This window comes from Argopecten irradians, chromosome 8 (assembly GCF_041381155.1).
Source record: "Argopecten irradians isolate NY chromosome 8, Ai_NY, whole genome shotgun sequence".
Classification (NCBI taxonomy): domain Eukaryota; kingdom Metazoa; phylum Mollusca; class Bivalvia; order Pectinida; family Pectinidae; genus Argopecten; species Argopecten irradians.
This window is the reverse complement of record NC_091141.1, coordinates 26,815,976-26,838,827: the sequence shown is the minus strand read 5'-3', so window position 1 is coordinate 26,838,827 and position 22,852 is coordinate 26,815,976. Positions and strand designations below refer to the sequence as shown.

Sequence of the window (22,852 nt, the reverse complement as noted above, 5' to 3'; positions counted from 1 at the left end):
CAAGGTGGTGATAACCTGATGTATTGTTAAAATAGGTTTAGGATTTCAGGAAGAGTTGTAATAATGTCGGATTTTTATGATAAAGGTATCAAATCATGACCTGATATTAATAGTGGTTATTGTTATGATAAGGTTGCACAACATAAAAGATGAGGGTTAAGTTTTAGATGATGTATGAGGTTTTATATGGGTTTAAAATGTTGATTTTATATGGGTTTATAATGTTGATTTTATATCGGTAAAGATTTTACATGGTTAGAAGTTTTATGAAAGTGAAAGTTTTGTATGGGAAAATGTTTTATTTTAAGAGGAGAAATTGTCCTCCAATATTTAGCCCCATTCTTCTGTTAACCTGAATCTGTGATTATAGACTGATTATCAGGATAACCTATTTAGAATGAGAATACATGACTTTTCAACACACAGACATATATATATATATATATATATATATGAATACATGTAGCTGTTGTGATGACACAGACTTTCACCTCAACCCATTACCATTCTGTACCATATATCATCTAGTCTTCAGACCTGTCAAAACAGACAAAATATTTTATGACCTTAACTACAAAATATGTCGAAAAGTAGTCATTAATAAGAACTTCTACTTTAAAGAAATAACTGATTGTGTAGCTTCTCTTACACCCTGTTTTGTAAGAACATTCCATAATCGTTCATGTTGTAGATGTTTTATATATAATTACTGCCTTTTGAAGCAGTGATTACTTAACAGGCGGAGATATTTTCGTTGTAGTAGTTGTCATGGTAACACAAAAAAATGTCCGAAAGCTATTTGAAATGTGAAAATTGATTTAGTCTCGGTGTAAACTACATGGCCCCCTGAGAAATTTCTTTCAACACCAACTTCCTGTGGCTGTGTGAATTGATTGGTCCCATATGTGTGTTCCTACATAGGACTGCCCCTCCCAAACTTTTTTGAGAATTTACAGCTGACATTAGCCGCTCTGGTTCTCCATATCAACAGCAAAACACATCTTAAAGCATAAATGATATGGTATAAGTTTCCAAAATATTTTAAAATGTTTTGCTGTAAACTTTATGCTGTTGTAATCTTAAGCCCACATAATTTACTGTATTCGACCGAATAAGTGCCCATGCCCCTATAAGCGAAAAATAATTTCCAAAATAACAAAACTGCATATATAGGTTTGCAATAATTTTGTCTTATTAAGCAACTTCTCATTTTTTTTATTTTTTTAAATGCACTGGGCGTTTATTAGGTCCAATATGGTAATATATGCTAAAAGATATTTAGTAATCTTAGGTGTTGGTTACAAAGATTATATACGGTAGGTTATTAAAATGAATGACCTTGAACTTCCTACAAGGTTACAGGAGAACATATATTGAAGTCTTAAATAGGAATTCTTCTCAATTACTAAGAGATCCTTGCACATATATTAAGTGAACAGTTACAAAGTTTGTTTAACTTAAGGAATGACCTTGACTTTTATTCAAAATTTCTTGGATCAAATTTACAAACGAAAAAAGACTTGAAACAATATCAGTTATTATGTTTGTATGTACCTGACAAATTTTCATTCTCAGGGAAGTCCTAGACTGACCATCAAACCCTAAATTGTTGATAAGATTCTTTCAGCAGATTTATAATACTTTTTGAGATTATCTCCCCCTAGTTTGAAGAGAAACAGGGACGTGTTTCAGAGACAAAAATTATAGCGGCCATGCCAGTCTAAGGAGGAGCCAACCTTGGGTATTAATAAAAAAAAGCTTTACCCATATGATACACCAAGAGATTTAGGAATTCAGCAGAAAAGTTTCAATATGTACCTTATTGCACCCAATTGACTGAATGCTATAGCAATACAAAGTCTTGTGTGATACCTTGGTGGTTTAATTGACAGTTGAGGATCCATCAGTTAATAATATACTTAACGTGATTGAGAAAATTGGGGTGAAATTTAGACCTTTTACAATTTTTTGCATATAAACGAAAAAATCAATTCGCAAGGATATGACATTGGAAAACTATATGGCCACCAGTCTCTATAGAGTATTGAAAAAAGCACTTAGATTTGGCTTGATAGCTTTTGTGCCAATTACATGACTGATTCCTAAGTTTTAAACTAGGGGGAGATAATCTAGTAAATTACTCTGCTGAGAAAGGCCAGTCTACTTATTTTAGTCTGCAAATAATTCAGAGAGGCCCCTTGAGGTGGGGGGTGCCTATTTTTAAAGGGACAGGAGTGCTTATTGTGTTGAATACAGTACATGTATATTGCAGCTTATTGTGTCCATTAGGACTTTGTTAGTAGGTACTTACGACCTATATAAATACACAAACACAGTGAAGTATTAACCTTGGGATGTGCATTAGTGCACAGGCAAACTACTAAACACTTTCCATCTGTCACGTCCAGGCGAGGGCCTGGATAGTCACACAGGATACTTATACATTTATCATGATAATTGTCATGTAGCTCTGGGCAAATCGTAGTATCCTGTCTTCCTAAATTTTACAAGATATGTGTATATTTTGATAGAAAAATAAGGGATTGTAAATTGTAAGATGGTCACTAAAAATAAAAGGTCCGTGCATTTTTGTGTGGAGCTCTTTTAAACTCAATTCTCAACACATGTGAACTCTTCTGGTTCCAAAGCTAGAACAATTCATTAAGAATTTCAGGAGTGAATAAGTTACATTAAAAAATCAGTTATAAAAGTTGAAACTGGCCACCAGGCCCCAAAGTTGTTGTTATTTTCTACTGAATTTTGGCACTAGAATATCTCCCCCTAGTTTGAAATACCGGTATATCAAATATCATCAAGCTAAACTTTTTGTGAAAATTTAAATACTCTAAAGACTGGTGACAAATCTACATATTTGCTATTTCCATAATTTGACACAAAATGCTGTTTAAATCGTCTTCTGGATTAAAAAGGGAGACAACTCTATAGATAATGTTTACTTAAGTATCGAGATTTATTTACACATAAAGATAACATCATGATAAAATAATCAATTAGATCCACTAATGTGGTGAACATAATGGCTTTCTAAATAAATCTATATTGTAATATCTTCTCATGGCTGCAGAGATCAAATCGCTACCATATACTGGAGTGTATCTCATGATTTTTACAAGCATGACATTTTCATAATTTTCTGCAACATTTACATTATGGGTAGTCATTAAAATGAGTCAGATCATTGAAATGAAATGAAATGGATAAAGTAAAGATATAATTTTATAATCGATCATAGAATTTTTAATTTGTTTAAATAAGATTTACTTGCTTTTTAGTGTAAGTGTTTGGCCCACAGAAAACTGGCTGAATTTAAAGGCTCTGCAATATTGAACTTGCATGGAGCTATAAAAGTGTCTTTTGGGAAGACATTAACAATGTCCAGTGTTTCCCTGCATAATTTGTCACTGGAATTTTATTTCTGTGATTAATATCAATAGACAAATAGTTTTGATGGAGCCTTGAGATAGACCATGATACAGTATCTTTGTTGGGCAATCAGTCTATGATCTGAGCAGTGTGAGGAATGTTTTAATCTTAAACATCTATACTGTTTTATCTTAGGAATACCAGTCTATTTCTACAGGAAAAGGTAGCTTTTCTAGTCTAAACAATGTCTAGTTATGTGTTAAGTATATTGCAGATTTCTATTCTTAGATTGTGGAAGAATGTGGGAGGAACATTAAAGTCTTCTAGAGACATTGTGCTGGTTATGCCTAGGTAATAAGATGCATGCAACAGGCCACTTACATAATATCTTAATATCTTGAAGTTTTTAAACATTTTTTTTGCCCTTTTGCTGGTCTTTTTTTTCCGGCAAAACTTATCAAAACAAAAATAAGCTACCTAACTCTTTAGTACAGGTTGAATAGCCTGCTGCACAGGGATCTGGCACAAATTTCAAATTTCCAACGAATTGTGTATATACGGTTAAAGATGGTGAAAACAAACCTCTAGGGACTATCAAAATCCATTCATTATAAGCATAGTTTATCATACACAAAATTTACAGACAGCATATATGAATCTTGAGGGGGAATGAAAATTACTCTGTTATAACCATGAATTCGCTGTAAGCTTGTTCGTTATAATTATGGCTGGAAATTCATTCCAGGTCCCTGTGATCTAACAACTAAGTTTTATCACAGTCCTGAAAGCACTGAAAAGTACAGTATAGCATTCTGGGATGAAAGGCTACCAAGTTTGTTCAATTGAATAACCTTTATTGACCTTCATTTCATTCATAGTTACATGGGTCAAAAAAACTCTTTAAAGCAACTTTCAATATTAAACCATGAGTTCCAAAATCATGATATCGGTTCTATGGCATACTGGTGTAAATGGCCACACAGGTTGCTCAAATGAATGACCTTGATCATCATCCAAGGTCACACTGGTATCAAATATCTTCATGTATAAAGTTAATGTGTTTATATACTAGTATCACATGGACAGCCGCCTGATTGACACGTAGACATGCCTAACATGAATCATTATCTTCTAATTCATATCAATCCCCTGTTTCAATTGAACACTTAGGTTTTCACTCAACGTTAACTCATCCACCCCTGAAAACCCATAATGGACTGTTCTAGCCTTCGAATTAGAAGAGGTCAAATGCGTTGTCAGGGGTGAAAGACATAAGTATTTGGGTGAGAAGAGTGTTTGATTGTTACATCCTATTACTTACATATCACTGATGAGGTGATGTACATACGACCTCCCTTGGATATTGTAAAAGTTTGTGATTCATCATTCTTTCCATAAGAACACACACTATGAATTAAAGTGACCTCTTTACTCGTTTTGTAGGACTTAACATTGAGTCAGATACAGTTCAATGGAAACTTATTTAAGGTATTAGATGATATCTAAATATTGCACAAATTTGATATTCCTGGAAACAATTCATTTTAAATCTGTTTTGTAGCTGACCTTAATATATCGTGGATCAAGGACATACCCTTACATGGATAGCGGTCTGTTGTACTTTTGATGTGTATGTTCCTCTTCGAGATTATCCACAAAACTTATAACCCAATGAACATTTCCGACATAGACTTCATTATGTAGGAGTATACGTCTTATCTAAGTCAGTCAAGGTTAGCATCGTTGTCAAAGTGTACTTACCATTGTTATAAAGTTTACCTTTACCATCCATGGAATTTATTTTCTTGGAAGTGGAAGTGAATGTGTATAAGGTGGCTGGGTAATTCCATGGTTCCACTATCATTGGTAAGATGTTATGGATTAAGTTAACATTGTCATTGTGTTGTTTGACAAAAGATATTAAATGTTTCCACAAGCTTTGGAGACCAATTTTGAGGTCATTGCTCTCCCCATAATTTGCAGTCCTTTTCAGGGCAATATTGAGATTAGTTTTCAGTGCAATAATTAATTTATTCACCCCTGAAATTTCATAATGGACTGGTCTAGTCTTTGATTTAAAAGAGTCTAACTGTATATGAAGGGGTGAATGTACTCCGCTTTGTGGAGGTTATATGCAAGTGTCTCTTTCCATGTTGACATGCACAACAGTTTTAGGAACCTGCTTGGGACTTGCATGTTGATCTTTTACCTAGTCTATCTTAATATAAGAAGAATACTGACTTAGACTGACTTGTCAGCAATTTGTCCAAGACTTTTGTCAAAAATGTGTCTCAGACTTGGCATTGGTATCAATGGTTGTGACAAATATTTCTATCATTTTTGTGCATCAGTATACTCTACATAAGAGGTTTGTTTTCCTCAAGCTCGTTGTAAGCCTCATACATTGCCCTCTCAGAAACAATATGCCTTGAGCATAGGTACATTGGTTTCCATTATCAAAAAAAAATTGAAACTTCATAAAAATATCATTTTGCAATGATTTATCTGACTATGATAACATACCAGGGCATATCTGGCAGGTCTAAATTTTGATCTGTCAAGATAAGTTCATTAAACAGTCGGAGATATATGATAGTTTATTCCAGGTTATTTTGATTATAAATTCACTAAGGTAAGTGAGAATTTGATGTTCATTATCTACGTTCATACAGAAATTGTGGTTTAGATAATAAACATCAAGTTTTGATTAGATTGTAAATGTATCACTTAACAAAATTATTGAAATTAAAATTGTTTCACATATATATGATAAGTTTTTCTGGATGTACGACTGAATTATTTAACTCAGAAAACTTCTTGAAATATTTATAGTCAGGCTAAATTCGCATATAAAATTTCTACATTGCAAAGAATTTCATTAAACTAGAGCACTTGCTATGTCCTGAAGGACCTTATAATATATGTGTTTTTATGTACCTTTACATACACTGTTTCACCTTTCAGGTGAAAACTACAGGTATAATTTGTGCTATTTAGGCGTTACCTAAAGAATATACCTTATTCAACGTAATAAACACAAGCTGTGAAGTCATTTTGCCAAAATAACAGTTAAAATTGAATCTTTGTTAGAGAAAATAGTCTGAAATGTTTAAATACTGAAGATGATTTTTAAGATCTTTTCATCAATTAAGGAAGTTTGTATATGTTCAAAATGGAAAGATTCAATTTATCTGCATGTCGATGACAATTGTATATATTTTTGACTTTCTGTAATATATGAATTAAGGATCCGTTGATTAAAATTAAAAAACGAAATATGTCTGAAAAGGTATTTATATCCACTAGCTATAGATTTCTGCTGTTGAAATGGCCTCCACTTTTGCCGATTTTTATCATCTTACTGTAACACATATATTCTGGGGTTTTTTTTTTTACGGTGCTTATGAAAATCCACGATAATCAAAGAATTAGTTTATATCCCACCACCTCTAATTGTTATTAAACTAACGTGATGATGACGCCCAGAGTGGCTATACTTTGCTGAAGTGGCGTAGACCTTTTCTGTGTTTATATGTTGTAGTTTTTAGTAACGGAGCCAGACCAATGTTTTAATATGTCGTACGTCATATACTTGAGAGTGAGATGAAGATTTTCGCACTCGACCAAAACAAAAGTCCCCCACTTACCGAGAAACTACTCCCTACAAGAAGTGCGTGGTGGATTTACCAGAAATGTGTTTTCCTTCCCTCCAACCACATACTACTAACAAATCACAAGTATCATTGATAGAGTGAATGCAGTTTTACTAGAGTTATTCCCCCTTATTGAGAAAAGGTCAAGAATTCACTATGTAATATTGTATTTAATGCGATATTGAATTAGTCTCTGTTACCCAAATCTGGCTCATTACATGTGTAGGACACGAAACACACAAACAAGGTTTCATTTTACAGGTATCGTGGGCCTTTTGTCCAGATTAATACCTAATTATTAACTTCCCTTGTTAAAGATAACCATTTTGATCGAACAAGTGCATAGAATATTATGATTAAATTAAAACAAAAAGATTGTGATGACACAACTGTATTTATGTGTATATCACTTAAATATGTGGAGATAAAATAAAACCGGTGGGTGATATTAAAATGAAGCAGATAAAGTGTGATAATTTTAATAGTGGTCAATGGTCCTAGGTGGTACAGGAAATGATGTACATTGTGGGTATACCTTTGTTTACAATACGGGTCATATTTCTATCACAGGTAAACAATGTGGCCCAGGTATTTACTGATAAATGAGCAGATCAATAGATACAGAAGGTAATTGTCTCTGAAGTTATCATCTGCAATATTTACATGTCATATTAATCAGGTTTCTCCCCCCTGTCTATAACTTTGGAGTTATACAGATAAGTCAGTATTATATATACATAGGTAATCATCCACAAGTCAGAAAGTTGCTTATTTCAATAGCTGATATAGACTGGGAGTGGCTTGAATTTGGACATGATACCATATTAAAATCATAAGTTTTAAACTTATCTGGCAAGTGACCTACTTCTCAACTGTTTATATGATGCATTGGACTAGTATGGTATTTAAAGCAAACAGGTAAGACTTGCTTTTATTATTTGTGAAATTTTGAAAAGTTATTTGAACATTTTCTTTTTGTAAATGAGTTGTAAGTTTGAGACCTTGGTGAGACAGTTGTTGTCAGAGAATGACAGTTCCTTAATGACCTGCCTAATTGACCACCTGTCTAGAAAGTCCATGTGCTTATTTAGACCATTTTCTCAGGGTCAAGTTGGCCATTTACATTCTATGTAAGGAGCACCTGTCTATAAAGACCACCTGTTTAATAAGATCACTTTTTCAGGGTCCAAATGACAATTTTAATACAATAAGACCTGTGTATAAGGACCACTGGCTATAAAGACCATATTTGCTCTGTTGTTGTAGTGAACTTGACCATACTCTTTCTATAGAGTAACCCCTCTCCTCCCCCTCCTTGCTCTGTAATGCTCTCTGACACCCATAAAACTGGTGACTATAGCTGATTCATGCGAAGCCAAGCCGGAGCCGGAGCCGTATCAGATGTAAGATTAATTAGCGTAATGTTTTTACCTGTACGCTGACTTACCTGGATACGTGCCGACATCGCCTTAGGTTATAAATATTTGACATGAATAATTCCATTAAAGATAAAAACGAAATTTCGATTCATTTTAGAAACTGAATTGACAATTTTATTAATACTAGTGTTACCATTAGGTATGTATCTGTGACATGGTTTTCTTGCTTCCATTATTACTACAAATATGGTATTGTTTTAAGGAAATAATTATACAAGCTCATATGTCATTTATATGGAAATGGCTTTTGAATTGTTGAATAAAATCCAATTAGCATTTAGTATACATTATGCAAAGTGAAAACATTCATATTAGGACGAGAGTTACGGAGTGACACAATGATCTTGTAGCCATAGCGAGGGCAGACGAACATCATCATCGGAGTTGTTGATCAATACACTACACTGGAGGTCAGTAGTGTTCTGTACAGGGATGACAACAAGTAAACATCACATCTCCAAAACAATGCCTGCTGCATTTACTCTCACATCTATTGTACTATCAAGTCTGTGGTTGTGAGGACAGCTCAACAGATTATAACTGTGGATTTTATATGATCATAGCACTGCCGAGTGTGTGTTATAGTTGTGGTCTATGTGTTGGTATAGTGTCTGTAATACGGACATGTAGGATCTCCTGTGATGAAGGAGCAAGCACCTGCTGAAACCTACACAAACAAATGGAAGAGCATGTAGTGGTAGGTTTTGGAGGGTAAATACAACCTGGGAGGGTTTACACAAAGTCTGTGTCATGTATGGCTATAGCTAGCTGTGATGGTATGTACACTGTACACTTAGTCCACCCTCTCTCTCTCTCTCTCTCTGTCAGTCTGACTGTACAATATAGTGTGGGGATTTATATACTTACTATAATTATCGGTTTTTATCTATATTACACAATTGTTGATCATTGGGCGCGGCCCTCAGACCACATCACGGAAGGGAATGGCTGACAATCAAGTATCGGATATTTGTAAACATGAATGACTAATCGTAATCTGTTGATGATCAATTTCACAAGGTAGGGGCATTGTATACATTCAATTCAATACGACGCGTGCGATGAATTCCAGGTATTTACACGTGGTTTAAACATTTCCTGTGATCAGTGTAAAGGATATCATTATACTAGTAACGTTTTATCCTCCATGTTGTCTGTCGTAACCTACGGTAAGTTTGTACAATATTTATTTCAGATATTATAACATATAATGTCAAATAGTACTATCATCTACACGCGTGTGATAGTTCAGATTGTATAGTAATGTTACAGGTATGCTTTATTGTTATTTTACAGGTATAGTATTATAACCATACAGGTACGTGTTGATGACAGCTAGAGGCTTTATAACACTTAAATTTCATCTTAGGGCACATATTTTACTGTCTTTAATATGTAATTTTTTTGATAATCTGATATTTGATGGGTTGGTTTTATAAATACTTTGTTGGTTTTATAAATACTTTGTCAGCACACACAGACTGGGAAAGGACTGTTGATGACAGCTAGGGTTTTATTTACACTTAAATTTCATCTTAGGGCAGATGTTCTACTGTCTGCAATATGTAACCTGATATTTGATGTCGTTGGTCGGTACTGATATTCTATGTGGTGGTAGACCAACCTCAGTGTAATTATACTATGTCAGCACACACAGACTGAGAAAGGTCACATGTTCTGTAGCTATGTTAAACTGTTGTAACGATGACATATACACTATCCTTTTCATTCAGGAATGTTAATTTATGGAGAGGAATTTTATTTCATGTCAGAGTGATAAAATAAGTGTTTGTTTTCAGTGCTTAGATCTATTCATTTGAAATTCAAATTATAAAATATTCAGGTATTATAAGCATGATGTCAATGTAAGCAGAAAATGTAGTCCTGCATACTGTACTATAAAAATTGTCTGCAATTTGGACCTGGAATGAAAAAATTAAGTTTTAGAGAATATAATGTGATTCACCCATAACTCAATACTAATTTAAAAATCAGTTTTACACAGTCTTATGATTAGCAATGTTCTGTGAAATCATGAAAATTTCTCTGAGAAAATGACTTCATGGATAAAATTTCCTCAATCTTCATCATGCTTTAAAACATTTGACTTTCCGTAAATAAACCAGACTAGACAATTGAGAGGTTCAGTAAATTATGTATACACACAAGTTTGTATATTTACACGATGATACAGGTAATACACTGTAGACTCTGAAATAATTTAATTGGGATACTTATGATTTCTTTGAAGGTATAACTGTTTATAATTGAAGTTTGACACTGTTTACAGGTGAGATATATACCAGATATCATTATATATTAGGAGTATACATTATAGATCTGGAGATATACCAGGAACTGAGAGATTTAACTAAGTACGGCCTGGCTGTACATCAATATAGTATGCCTGACAATCTTCTGAGGCTGAAATTTTGTGTCCTATTAAACATCTTTTTTGTAAATTTTACACCCCTAAGTCGTTTATTGGAATAAATATGGTACAAGTATATGTCAGTATGTACCAGGTGATGTTAGGATGGGAACAAAATTTTAGGTCTGCTCTTTCTTCAGGCTTCAGCCAGAACAAAGGATGGATATATAAGTATGTAGAGGAGTCTTTTTATTGATTTTTCTAACAATTGTTACATGTGCATATAGAACGCAAAATTGACCATGTCTGTGAAAAAATTGGCACAAGTTAGAAAAGATTATATGGAAATAGCTTAAACAACACCCCCCTCCCAACTCCTCAGTAAAACCTGATTCCTCTTCCTCTCACCATCCTCTTCAGTCCCTTAAATTCTCCTCCTTTCCCTTCCCTTCTCGGTTCTATAAAAAAATACTGATCCCTATAGGACCAATGGGTGAATATTTCTCTACTAGTATGTAACCAATTACTTGTTATGCTTATATATTGCATTGTTGAAATGAAATGAACTACCTCCACCTTCATCTAACTTGTAAGATGATTTTAGATTGGTCATTGAAGTAGTGATTGTTGTAAGATGATTTTAGATTGGTCGTTGAAGACATGATTGTTGTAAGATGATTTTATATTGGTTGTTGAAGTAGTGATTTTTGTAAGATCACTTTAGATTGGTCATTGAGGTAGTGATTTTTGTAAGATGAATTTAGATTGGTCATTGAAGTAGTGATTTTTGTAAGATGATTTTAGATTTGGTCATTGAAGTAGTGTTTTTTGTAAGATGAATTTAGGTTGGTCATTGAAGTAGTGTTTTTTGTAAGATGAATTTAGGTTGGTCATTGAAGTAGTGATTTTTGTAAGATGACTTGAGATTCCTTGAAGTAGTAATTTTTGGACTTAAATAATGACTATGGTCAGTTAAAATAAAAGGTTATATATTTTCTTTGTGAAAGGCATTTTAATGATCACACTGACCCATATATCTGATGGTTCCTGGCCTTACTACTCTACAATATGGACTGAAGCATGATTGACCTAAGCTAAGGTCACCGTCAAGGTCAACCATCCATCATTATGTTTTATGTCTGGACACAAGCATTATTACCAGTTAACAGAATGGAAGTCTGGTAAACATGGCAGATAGACAGCTTTACGACCTACAAATTAGATTATGTGTATATACCTATGTTATAAAAAGCCTACATAGTACAACAGTGCTTTCCTAATTCACTTTTCCTGTTGAGTCCCCCAGTTATAGTAAATGGGACTATCATTGATCTATGATGACCTAGCTCTAGACAGGAACTTTATAGTACTCGCAGATCTTCGACTGGAAATATTAGCTTCCTTGTGTGTATTTTACAAAAGTGTGAATCCTGCTTGATTAAAAAGGAAAGAATGTAACAGTGGTGATCCGTTTCCAAGATAACAAGTTTTGTCATGTTTCCAGAAATGTGCTAAAACTCTGGATACATGACTGAGGCTGTACATATATACATGCACTTAAACCTGGCTAGTTGCATGTGTTGTTTCCAAGGTAACGCAAACGCAGAGGGAAATATTATTGACATTTCCACGCGTACATGATGCAATGTCTGTTTTAGTGAGTCAGACAAAAAATTCATTCATTATCAGATGTTTTCATACCAAAGTTTCTGGTGTGGCCGTCGATGTGCATGTAATTGTGAGACTATCAAACTTATAATGTCTATCTGTATTTGTTTAAACTGTGTTTAGTATCAGGTATGTTAACAATATTTATGAAAATTACAGTAAAACTTAATAATAATGGATTACTTTGGACCTCTATACACCTGCATCTTCATTACCTGTGTCAGGTGTGTTAAAACAAATATTTACGGTAATATATATCTACGTCATCAGATGTGCATTTTAATACAAATTGATACCTGTGTCAGATTTACACCCGTGTCATGCATAAAAAAATACCCCCCTACCAAAAGTTATCCAGATACTGTTTATGCAGGAGGTACATTTTATGCATGACATTAGCCCTTGTCTTATTCAGGTTCCTGTCTATTCTGGCACAATTGTTTTGGCATTGTAGTATTTTTTAATTATATAGTACATGTATTTAAAACATGTGCTTTATATAATTAAGTACCAATTAAGTTATGGAATAGAAATTAGCTTTGTTTAAATATCATTTATCTGATGTTTCTCATCTTGTGTATCATTTCCTGTGTTTCAGATCCCTTCTCTATGACCAGGAAGGACCCATTTCAAACAGAAAACCATGTCCTCTTGGAGAACATTAACAATAATTTCCAGGTCCCAAGGGGTCCATCCCTAGACTTACCTCCTTCTAGTAAGGGAGCTAGTGTGTTTCGGAGCCAGTCGTTTGGCGGGATGTCGACACGGTCAGCTCCGAACTTAGGCTCGCCCTCTGGCTCCACTCCCGTGTTGGGCGAGACCTTGAGAGGGAAAGGCTGGGCCAAGTCACCACAAGCCTCAAGGACAAGTTTAGGAGGCAGTTCAAGAAAGTCCCCAAAAGTTCCAAAGGTCCCTCGTCCCAATCGGGCTTTCCTCATGTTTGATAGTGTACGGCGAGGTATAAGGTATGTATCGAAAATTCAGTATAGATTTTATTGCAATGAACTTTATTTATTTTTCATGTAGAATAAGTTACACATTGACTTACATAAGTTACTTTAGATGGTCCAGATATCATTTTGATAAAACATTTGTAACTGGTACTTTTCACCTTTGCAGAATTTAAAGAATAATTTTTTTTTTTAAATCATTAGTACACTACTTTTGCATGATCATTTGATGCAAGATGGGATATTTCTTAGTTTAGGATGTTCCTAAATGCTGACTACATTTTAGCATATACCTCATTGATTACCAGTGTAAATTGACACAGTGTATTGAAAGTCATTATAAAGCTGGTTGTCAGTCACTTTTGTCACTATTCCCTACCTACAGGCACTAGATATGTATCATAATGCACCAAATATCTGCTGGAACCAGATATCAATATTGTCTACTGGTCTGTTACCATGCACCAAATATCTGCTGGAACCAGATATCAATATTGTCTACTGGTCTGTTACCATGCACCAAATATCTGCTGGAACCAGATATCAATATTGTCTACTGGTCTGTTACCATGCACCAAATATCTGCTGGAACCAGATATCAATATTGTCTACTGGTCTGTTGCCATGGCTTTCCATTGGTATTCTGCTGGAAAGATATCAATATTGTCTACTGGTCTGTTACCATGCACCAAATATCTGCTGGAACCAGATATCAATATTGTCTACTGGTCTGTTACCATGCACCAAATATCTGCTGGAACCAGATATCAATATTGTCCACTGGTCTGTTCATGGCACCAATATTGTAGAAAGTATATATCTTACTGGTCTGTAATGCACCAAATATCTGCTGGATCCTATATTTGTCAAGCTGTTACATGACAAATATGCTGGAAAGATATCATATTGTCCACTGGTAAAAATTTTGGGACATATAACCAAGTCATGATTGACCTTGTTTTAAGCCTATTCACATTTATGAATCAGAAGCCTCTAAACAAATATCTCATCCTATAATGACTCACGCCTCAGGTCATGGTCCAGGATAGTGGTCAAGAGTGACCACACAAATTCTCTAGTGATCACCTATGGACAACAGTACTCTAGTATCACATATGTGTAAAGTACTCTATATATGAACCCTAGAGTATTTATATAAATACTATAAATATGATGGGGACTTGGTCTCCACTTGATCAATGTACTGTGTGACAGACTCCATATATGAACCCTATAGTATTTATATAAATACTATAAATATGATGGGGACTTGGTCTCCACTTGATCAATGTACTGTGTGACAGACTCCATATATGAACCCTATAGTATTTATATAAATACTATAAATATGATGGGGACTTGGTCTCCACTTGATCAATGTACTGTGTGACAGACTCCATATATGAACCCTATAGTATTTATATAAATACTATAAATATGATGGGGACTTGGTCTCCACTTGATCAATGTACTGTGTGACAGACTCCATATATGAACCCTATAGTATTTATATTACCCTATAGTATTTATATAAATACTATAAATATGATGGAGACCTAGTCTCCACTTGATCAATGTACTGTGTGACAGACTCCATATATGAACCCTTTAGTATTTATATAAATACTATAAATATGATGGAGACCTAGTCTCCACTTGATCAATGTACTGTGTGACAGACTCCATATATGAACCCTTTAGTATTTATATAAATACTATAAATATGATGGAGACCTAGTCTCCACTTGATCAATGTACTGTGTGACAGACTCCATATATGAACCCTATAGTATTTATATAAATACTATAAATATGATGGGGACTTGGTCTCCGCTTGATCAATGTACAACATACACACAGCCAACGGGGTCATGGGTCAATATAATATTGATTACGGGAATTTCAAAGAGTAAATTTAGATTGAATGAGGTCTGAAAACTTTCAGCTGTAACCTTTGAGAATCAATTTAAAGATGCTCCACCGCCGACAGAGCATAAATGATATTCATCATTTGAACAATAATTGGTGTTTAATCGTGTATATATATGCCTAATTAACACAAAATATAATATGAAATAGTTTATTTCGCCTTTGGTGCATACGCAATCAGTTCTTCATTCCATATAGGATATAGTGCCACGGAATTTTTTCGGGATGCAATTAATTATTTTTCATATTTTAAACTTTAAGTAAAATTAGAAGCTCTAACTTTTCAATGGTGGTAATGGTGTAAAGTAAGTAACTTTTGTAACTGAAGAAAAATACTAAATCGTCTGCTCTTGTTTTTGAAAGTGAAAAAATACCGTTTGTCAGCGGTGGAGCATCTTTAAATAGGAATTATCAATGTTCTCTTCCAAAAGGCAAAAGGGTTTTGTAACATGCAAATTTTTTTATGTATACAAAACATAAAATAACCCTTGTTAAAAATTGAGGTCGAAAAAATTGGCTAACTTTTACAATAATCCGTCTGAAATGTCCCAATGTTTCTCTATAAAATACGATTTCATCACAGGTATCTCAAGTTCCCTGTTGTGTCATTTCTTATTTTGGTCTCAACAGTAAAACAAGATGGCTGACTTAATTATGGCCATCTTGTTTTACAGTTGAAATGTAATATTGTTTTTTATCCTCCACCATGGAGTTGGGAGGCGGTGTAGTACGTGTTACCCATGTCTCTCCATGTCCTGTCCCATCTAGATCTCATATAAATACATTTATGTCTGTCAGACATTTCTAGTTATTTAGAAATCATAGCAGTATACATGTGTTTCTTAATCCAGATATTCATGTGAAATTTTCGTTAGACTGAATCTACGACTGAATCTACCAAGATCTATAGACATGGGGGCGGTGTATTCCGTGTTCATTCCTAATCTCTCATCCTGATGAGCTGCAACACCTTTCACTTTACAGAATGGAGGATGAATTATTAACTGGTCTGTGGGCTATTATCTCAAAAGTATGTTTCAAAGTTACGTGTATATCTACAAAGTGTGGTACTGTGTAACCCCAGTGGGGTTTACGATACCTTGTGTGGGATATAAGGCAACAAAGTATGGTGACTTTGGTTGTTTTTGTTACACCTCTGATGTAAGTTATTAAGGCTGATTTCTGTACAACATCAAAGGCTCTACTGGTACATCTATTTATGGGAGAAAATAGATCAGAGATGTAGTCACATATAGATAGAGATAAGAAAATTGGATTCAGGGCTTGGCTATAGCAGTACTTCTGACCTTATATGGTAATATCTGTTAGACGCTTAAAGACTTACTATGACCCTGTTCTTCTAATATGTTCTTTAATCCATTCATTGGCATATCGACCTTGACCCAATATGAAGGTGTCCTTGACCCAGTATTTTTATTCTCAATGCCCTAATTGTTTCTATATTTGACCCTATTAGGTTATTTACTTAACTCTATATGGTAGTATATTTGACCCAATATAATGTCCTTGAACCTTGTTCTCTATGTCCTATTTTTTCTTATATTTGACCCTATAGGGTAGCATATCTGACCCTTTAATATGATAGCTATATTTGACCCTACAGATAAGTATATTTGACCATATGCGGAAGTGTCTTAATTTGACCTTATATGTTAACGTTGTCCCCATGTGCCATGTATGTTTCTATGTTTGAACCTGTATGGAGATTTACATATTCAACCTTAGGGGGAAGTTGCCAACCCAATTAAGTGCTAGTATATCTATCTAACACTTTCTGTTATTACAAAACCACCTGACTACGTCCGTGTAGTGTTGATTGCCATTTGCATAAAAAAATCCTGCAGTGTCATCCTGTTGTCACTGTGAACACCCGAGTATGTAAGGAGACTGTATTTACCTGTTTGTCTAATCCGTACCCTTCTTCAAACTCCTTTGCTTTTCTATCACCCTTTATCAGTACAGGCTAATGGACAGCGAGTGTACCAGATGTCAAATCATGCCAACAATTTAAAAAATGTTTATCATCAATTTTAAATGTCAATTTTTAAGAATCCCATCCTTAAACCAGTTATCTTTAGTCCTCAAAAAATATTTTGTTTTCGTGTTTACCAGCACGTGATAAAAACAGTGCAAAAGTTCAAACATAGGTCGTCTTGGATTCAATATTTTTGATCGTGGTCAAAATCCTACAATAATAACACCATGAAAGATCTGTTTTATATCTCATACCAAAAACCCTTAGTACTTGTATAAATCATAACTCCTTCAAAATTGACATTTCATTGATATTTGAAATTTAATTTTCTGATAATATCGAGAAGCTTTAATGGATATAAATTGATGGTTGTTGATTTCTAATGTAAATAGCCTTGGGCCGAGGTCATCCGATTGTGTTGCCTTGCTCATCATGTATGATTCAGTTCACAATCGATTTCATTTATTTCAATCTCTTTAAAGGAGCAGAATTTCAATGGAAAAAGAAGACACACTTTGATATACCAATTGTTTCTTTTAGGTATTAAGAATTTCTGAAGTAGTAGTCTGACAATTTTCTATAAAAGTGTCAACTCCAAAAATTCCTCATTGTCATGATGTTTACGATGGATTACAAATTTGAAATTAACGCAGGCCTTTTGGCATCCATGATTGTTCTGACCAATATAACATTAACGGTACACATACTGTACATCCCTGACTGCTCTGACTGATATAACATTTACGGTACACATTCTGTACATCCCTGACTGCTCTGACTGATATAACATTTACGGTACACATTCTGTACATCCCTGACTGCTCTGACTGATATAACATTTATGGTACACATACTGTACATTCCTGACTGCTCTGACTGATATAACATTTATGGTACACATACTGTACATTCCTGACTGCTCTGACCGATATAACATTTACGGTACACATTCTGTACATCCCTGACTGCTCTGACCGATATAACATTTACGGTACACATTCTGTACATCCCTGACTGCTCTGACTGATATAACATTTATGGTACACATACTGTACATTCCTGACTGCTCTGACCGATATAACATTTACGGTACACATTCTGTACATCCCTGACTGCTCTGACCGATATAACATTTACGGTACACATTCTGTACATCCCTGACTGCTCTGACCGATATAACATTTACGGTACACATACTGTACATCCCTGACTGCTCTGACAGATATAACATTTATGGTACACATACTGTACATCCCTGACTGCTCTGACCGATATAACATTTATGGTACACATACTGTACATCCCTGACTGCTCTGACCGATATAACATTTACGGTACACATTCTGTACATCCCTGACTGCTCTGACAGATATAACATTTACGGTACACATTCTGTACATCCCTGACTGCTCTGACCGATATAACATTTACGGTACACATTCTGTACATCCCTGACTGCTCTGACCGATATAACATTTATGGTACACATCATCTCATTCTGGCCTGATGAGCATGTCTTACTGATGAGTCAGTAAACAGTTTATACATATCTGACAGTCCAATTGCCAGACATTAATAGTCACCATTGACAATATTTAAAATTAAAGTCTCATTCATATCAGATGGGATTTAAATACCATATTAACAAATGCTCAATCATGCATGTTTTCCTGACCAAACATTAGCTAATTCTAGCTAGAAGAAAAAACATGTCCAGAATAAGAAATTTTGCATATTATAGACACATACCTCTAAACATATGTCGATACATCCAAGCTTGATTTTTAGTTCTTTTTTTCTCTAAGACATAATTCCTTGGAGAAAGCTTAGTAAATGAAGTCCATATTAAAAAATTTCCCATTCATAACAATACATCTTTTAGTTTTTTTCATTGGATTTATAAGATTTAAAGTTAAAGGCAAAAATACATTTTATATGCCCTGTAGAGTAAAGGAATCTCTATTTAACTGTGTTATATTATGCAATCCATTTCAGTTGATGAGTTTTCAGATGTTCTTACCTTTAATACTACTAGCCCCACCTCTGGCTTTAACCTCACATTGGGCAGTTGCCAGATACTGGCGTATATCTGATTTTTTTCTCTGGGTACTCTGACTTTTCTTTATACCTCCTATGATTTGTCCTTCCTTAGAAAACTGGCTGTTAATAGGATGTAAAACAAAAATAAACAAAGAATCTATCCGGTTCCATTGAGATGTTTATGAAATTCTACTTTCTTGGGTGTGTGCCTCCAAACCTCCATAGTGAAACAAGCCAAACAGTTTACACATTTAACAAGTCTGATATCTTTTCTTTCAGAAAAAAATCTTTTATTTAATTATCATTTTATAGGTTGATATATCTTTGTTTTTATTTTTTACAGAGAATTCATTGAAGCAACCAGAGATGATATTGATCAGTTACATTCCAGGGGATTGGATGCTACATCTACTGCACAGGTATACATTTTTAATTTTCTTTACTTCTTAAATAAAAATACATGTATAAGTTTAGATTAGAATCTTTAAAAAATGCTTAAAGTGTTCTCCACAAAATCTTGTTTATGTCAACAGCTAGAAGCAATTTGCAAGATAGGAGATTGTAAAGTTCTCATAGGAAATCAAAACAAATCAATTTTGTTAGTTGTGGGAATTGTGTTGTTTTTTGTAACAATATCTGACAGGCGTTCCATCATTGGTATGAGGACTGAGGCTTACATCTATCACTCATAGTGTTTCCTCAGTGTTTATAGAATCAAATCCCATCTGGGAAAGAAATACTTTAACAGGGAATATATCAATACACTGTATTACATAATCTTACCAGTTACTACATAACTCAATTTCATCAGTCATACAGGTTCAAGGGTTGTTGGAAGAATATTTACTCCAGCACTACAATAAGATTTTTAAAAGTGTTTTTTTTATCTCTCTGGGTGCCATCTAAGCTAAATTATTGCTGCCTAACATTTAAATGTGTGATACCTAACATTTATAAAAATTATTTGGTGGTGTGCTACCTACCATTTATACAAATTGTTTGGTGGTGTGCTACCTAACATTTATACAAATTTTTTGGTGGTGTGCTACCTAACATTTATACAATTTTTTGGTGGTGTACTATCCAACATTTATATAAATTGTTTGGTGGGGTGCCACCCAACATGTATACAATTTGTTTGGTGGTATGCTACCTAAAATTAATACAAATTATTTGGTGGTGTGCTACCTAACAATTAGAAGAAAACAATATTTGATTGTGTGCTACCTCACATTTATACCAATTGTTTGGTGGTGTGCTACCTAACATTTATACAAATTGTTTGGTGGTGTGCTACCTAACATTTATATAAATTGTTTGGTGGTGTGCTACCTAATATTTATATAAATTGTTTGGTGGTGTGCTACCCAACATTTATATAAATTGTTTGATGGTGTGCTACCTCACATTTATACCAATTGTTTGGTGGTGTGCTACCTAACATTTACATAAATTGTTTGATGGTGAGCTACCTAATATTTATATAAATTGTTTGGTGGTGTACTATCCAACATTTATATAAATTATTTGGTAGTGTGCTACCTTACTCATGTTGAGATATTGCGTTGCTACCAGTTAGCTCACAGTTACATATACCACTTTATACAAAAGTTATACACATTACTCCCATTGGTAAACAGGACAGCTTAAAGTAAAATATTTTGAATCTCAGCTATCTGGTATGCTTTAATGTAGAGAAGGTAAAGGTGAAGGTCATAGTTACAAAGGAAACTTAATTTGTCATCTAAGTCACCATACAAGTGACAAATAAATATCCCTAAACCTAGCACTCTGAATGAGCTTTTCTCTGTTTAAAAGAGTTTGCATTGTCTGTGATGAAATATTGCTTTAAAATGATAGATATCATGAATTGCAGAAATTAAATCCTTACAGTCACAAAATGAGGAACAGAAATCATTTTAGAGCAAATTTAAACTACGAGCAGTAAACAGATTAACATTGTAATTGGATGAATTTGCTTCATGACTGTATATCATTAATTACCACATATTTTTTTATATGTAACACTTTATGGCAGTTAAAAGGTAAAATTGAATTGTTGGCTTAAATTTCAAACATATGTAATTTTTTTAACAGAGAGTAACTAGATTTTTGCTTAAAAATAATATTTATCAACAAGTAAAAAATGTCAAATGTCACTCTGAAACTCAAATATGCATTGGGGTTATGGTCATAATATTCATATCACGTTTTATTTAATATTTAAGGACATGAACAAAAGCATTTACAACACTTTCATAATAAATATGCCATTTTTTTTCTTGGTCATGCATACACTGAAAAGAAAAAGTAAAAGCAAGAAACTGTTTTTGACGAGAAATCTATGTTATAAGTGCTGACAGGGCCAAGATTGCTGGTGTGGATAGTTTATTTAGCTGGACAGCAATAGATATTTCTCAGTGATAAATGGTGCAATTGTAACTGTCACGATGGAGATTGAATCTATGGAGTAATTGAGTATCGTCTGTAACATTACCTATCCTTAACCAAGCCAGGTCCCTTGTACTCTCTAGTACAGTCTGACAATCAGATGGAAGCCTAGGCATTAAATTATTCCAACTTTTTATCCCTGACAGGTGGATTTTAGATTCTAGCTTGTCTAGATCAAAAACCAACATCTTGAAAATATTGCAGACATTTTGGAAGATTAATTACAATTATAGATCAATAATTATTTGAAGTAAACGTAGATTGAAGAAATATCAAATTGTTCAATAAAACCCATCTTAATACCACCTGTGTATAATGACTACCTTTGGAATAAGACCACCTCCTAAATGAGCATTTTCCAGTTTGACCTGTGTGTTAACAACCACTTGGCCATAAAAGCCAATTCTTCTTTGTTCCTTCTGTTGTCTTTATCAACATGCAGGTAGCAAAACAAAACTGACAGGTTTTAAGAATTACATACAGAAGTCTGCATTTAATTGGTAAATAATTAGCATTAGTCAGCATGAAGTCTTTAAACAATATTCTTTTTTATAAAATAGATTTTTCCTTGCTGTATGAATTCCAATGGGAACAGGTTGTTATTTGTGGTCTGTCAGGGTAAAATCCATTTGAGCTGTTATCACCATGGGTCTATAATAGAATTTCCACTAATTATAGTCCTGTCCTTCTAGATTCCAATGGGGCTTCACACTGCAACTGTTCCGCAGTGTTACACAATAATTATGTCCCCTGTCGGTGATGCTGGTAACGTATCGATTTCCATCGACTGGCAGAATCACTTCTACAAATACAGACCGGCAATGCTTAAAGGTCTCTAATTTCAAAGAAAACAATCCATTTCTAAAGTATTTTTAATCAGCTTAATTCTTCTGATTTTCAACTGAGCTGAGGATTTTCATTCCCTATTTTGAGAATCTCAGTGATGCTTGACCTACTTACACTATAGTATA

General features: G+C 34.1%; 1 protein-coding gene across 8 annotated transcripts in view; it reads left to right on the top strand.

Annotated features, from left to right (window-relative positions):
• Positions 1-22,852, top strand: part of LOC138330006 (rho family-interacting cell polarization regulator 2-like) — a 103,178-nt gene that overhangs the window by 56,842 nt on the left and 23,484 nt on the right. For 5 of the 8 annotated variants that reach the window (XM_069277342.1, XM_069277338.1, XM_069277339.1 and 2 more), the window contains 2 exons: positions 13,114-13,480; positions 19,774-19,849. In XM_069277342.1, the coding sequence (XP_069133443.1) occupies positions 13,114-13,480; positions 19,774-19,849 (443 nt within the window). The other 3 variants (XM_069277345.1, XM_069277347.1, XM_069277343.1) reach the window with 3 other exon arrangements.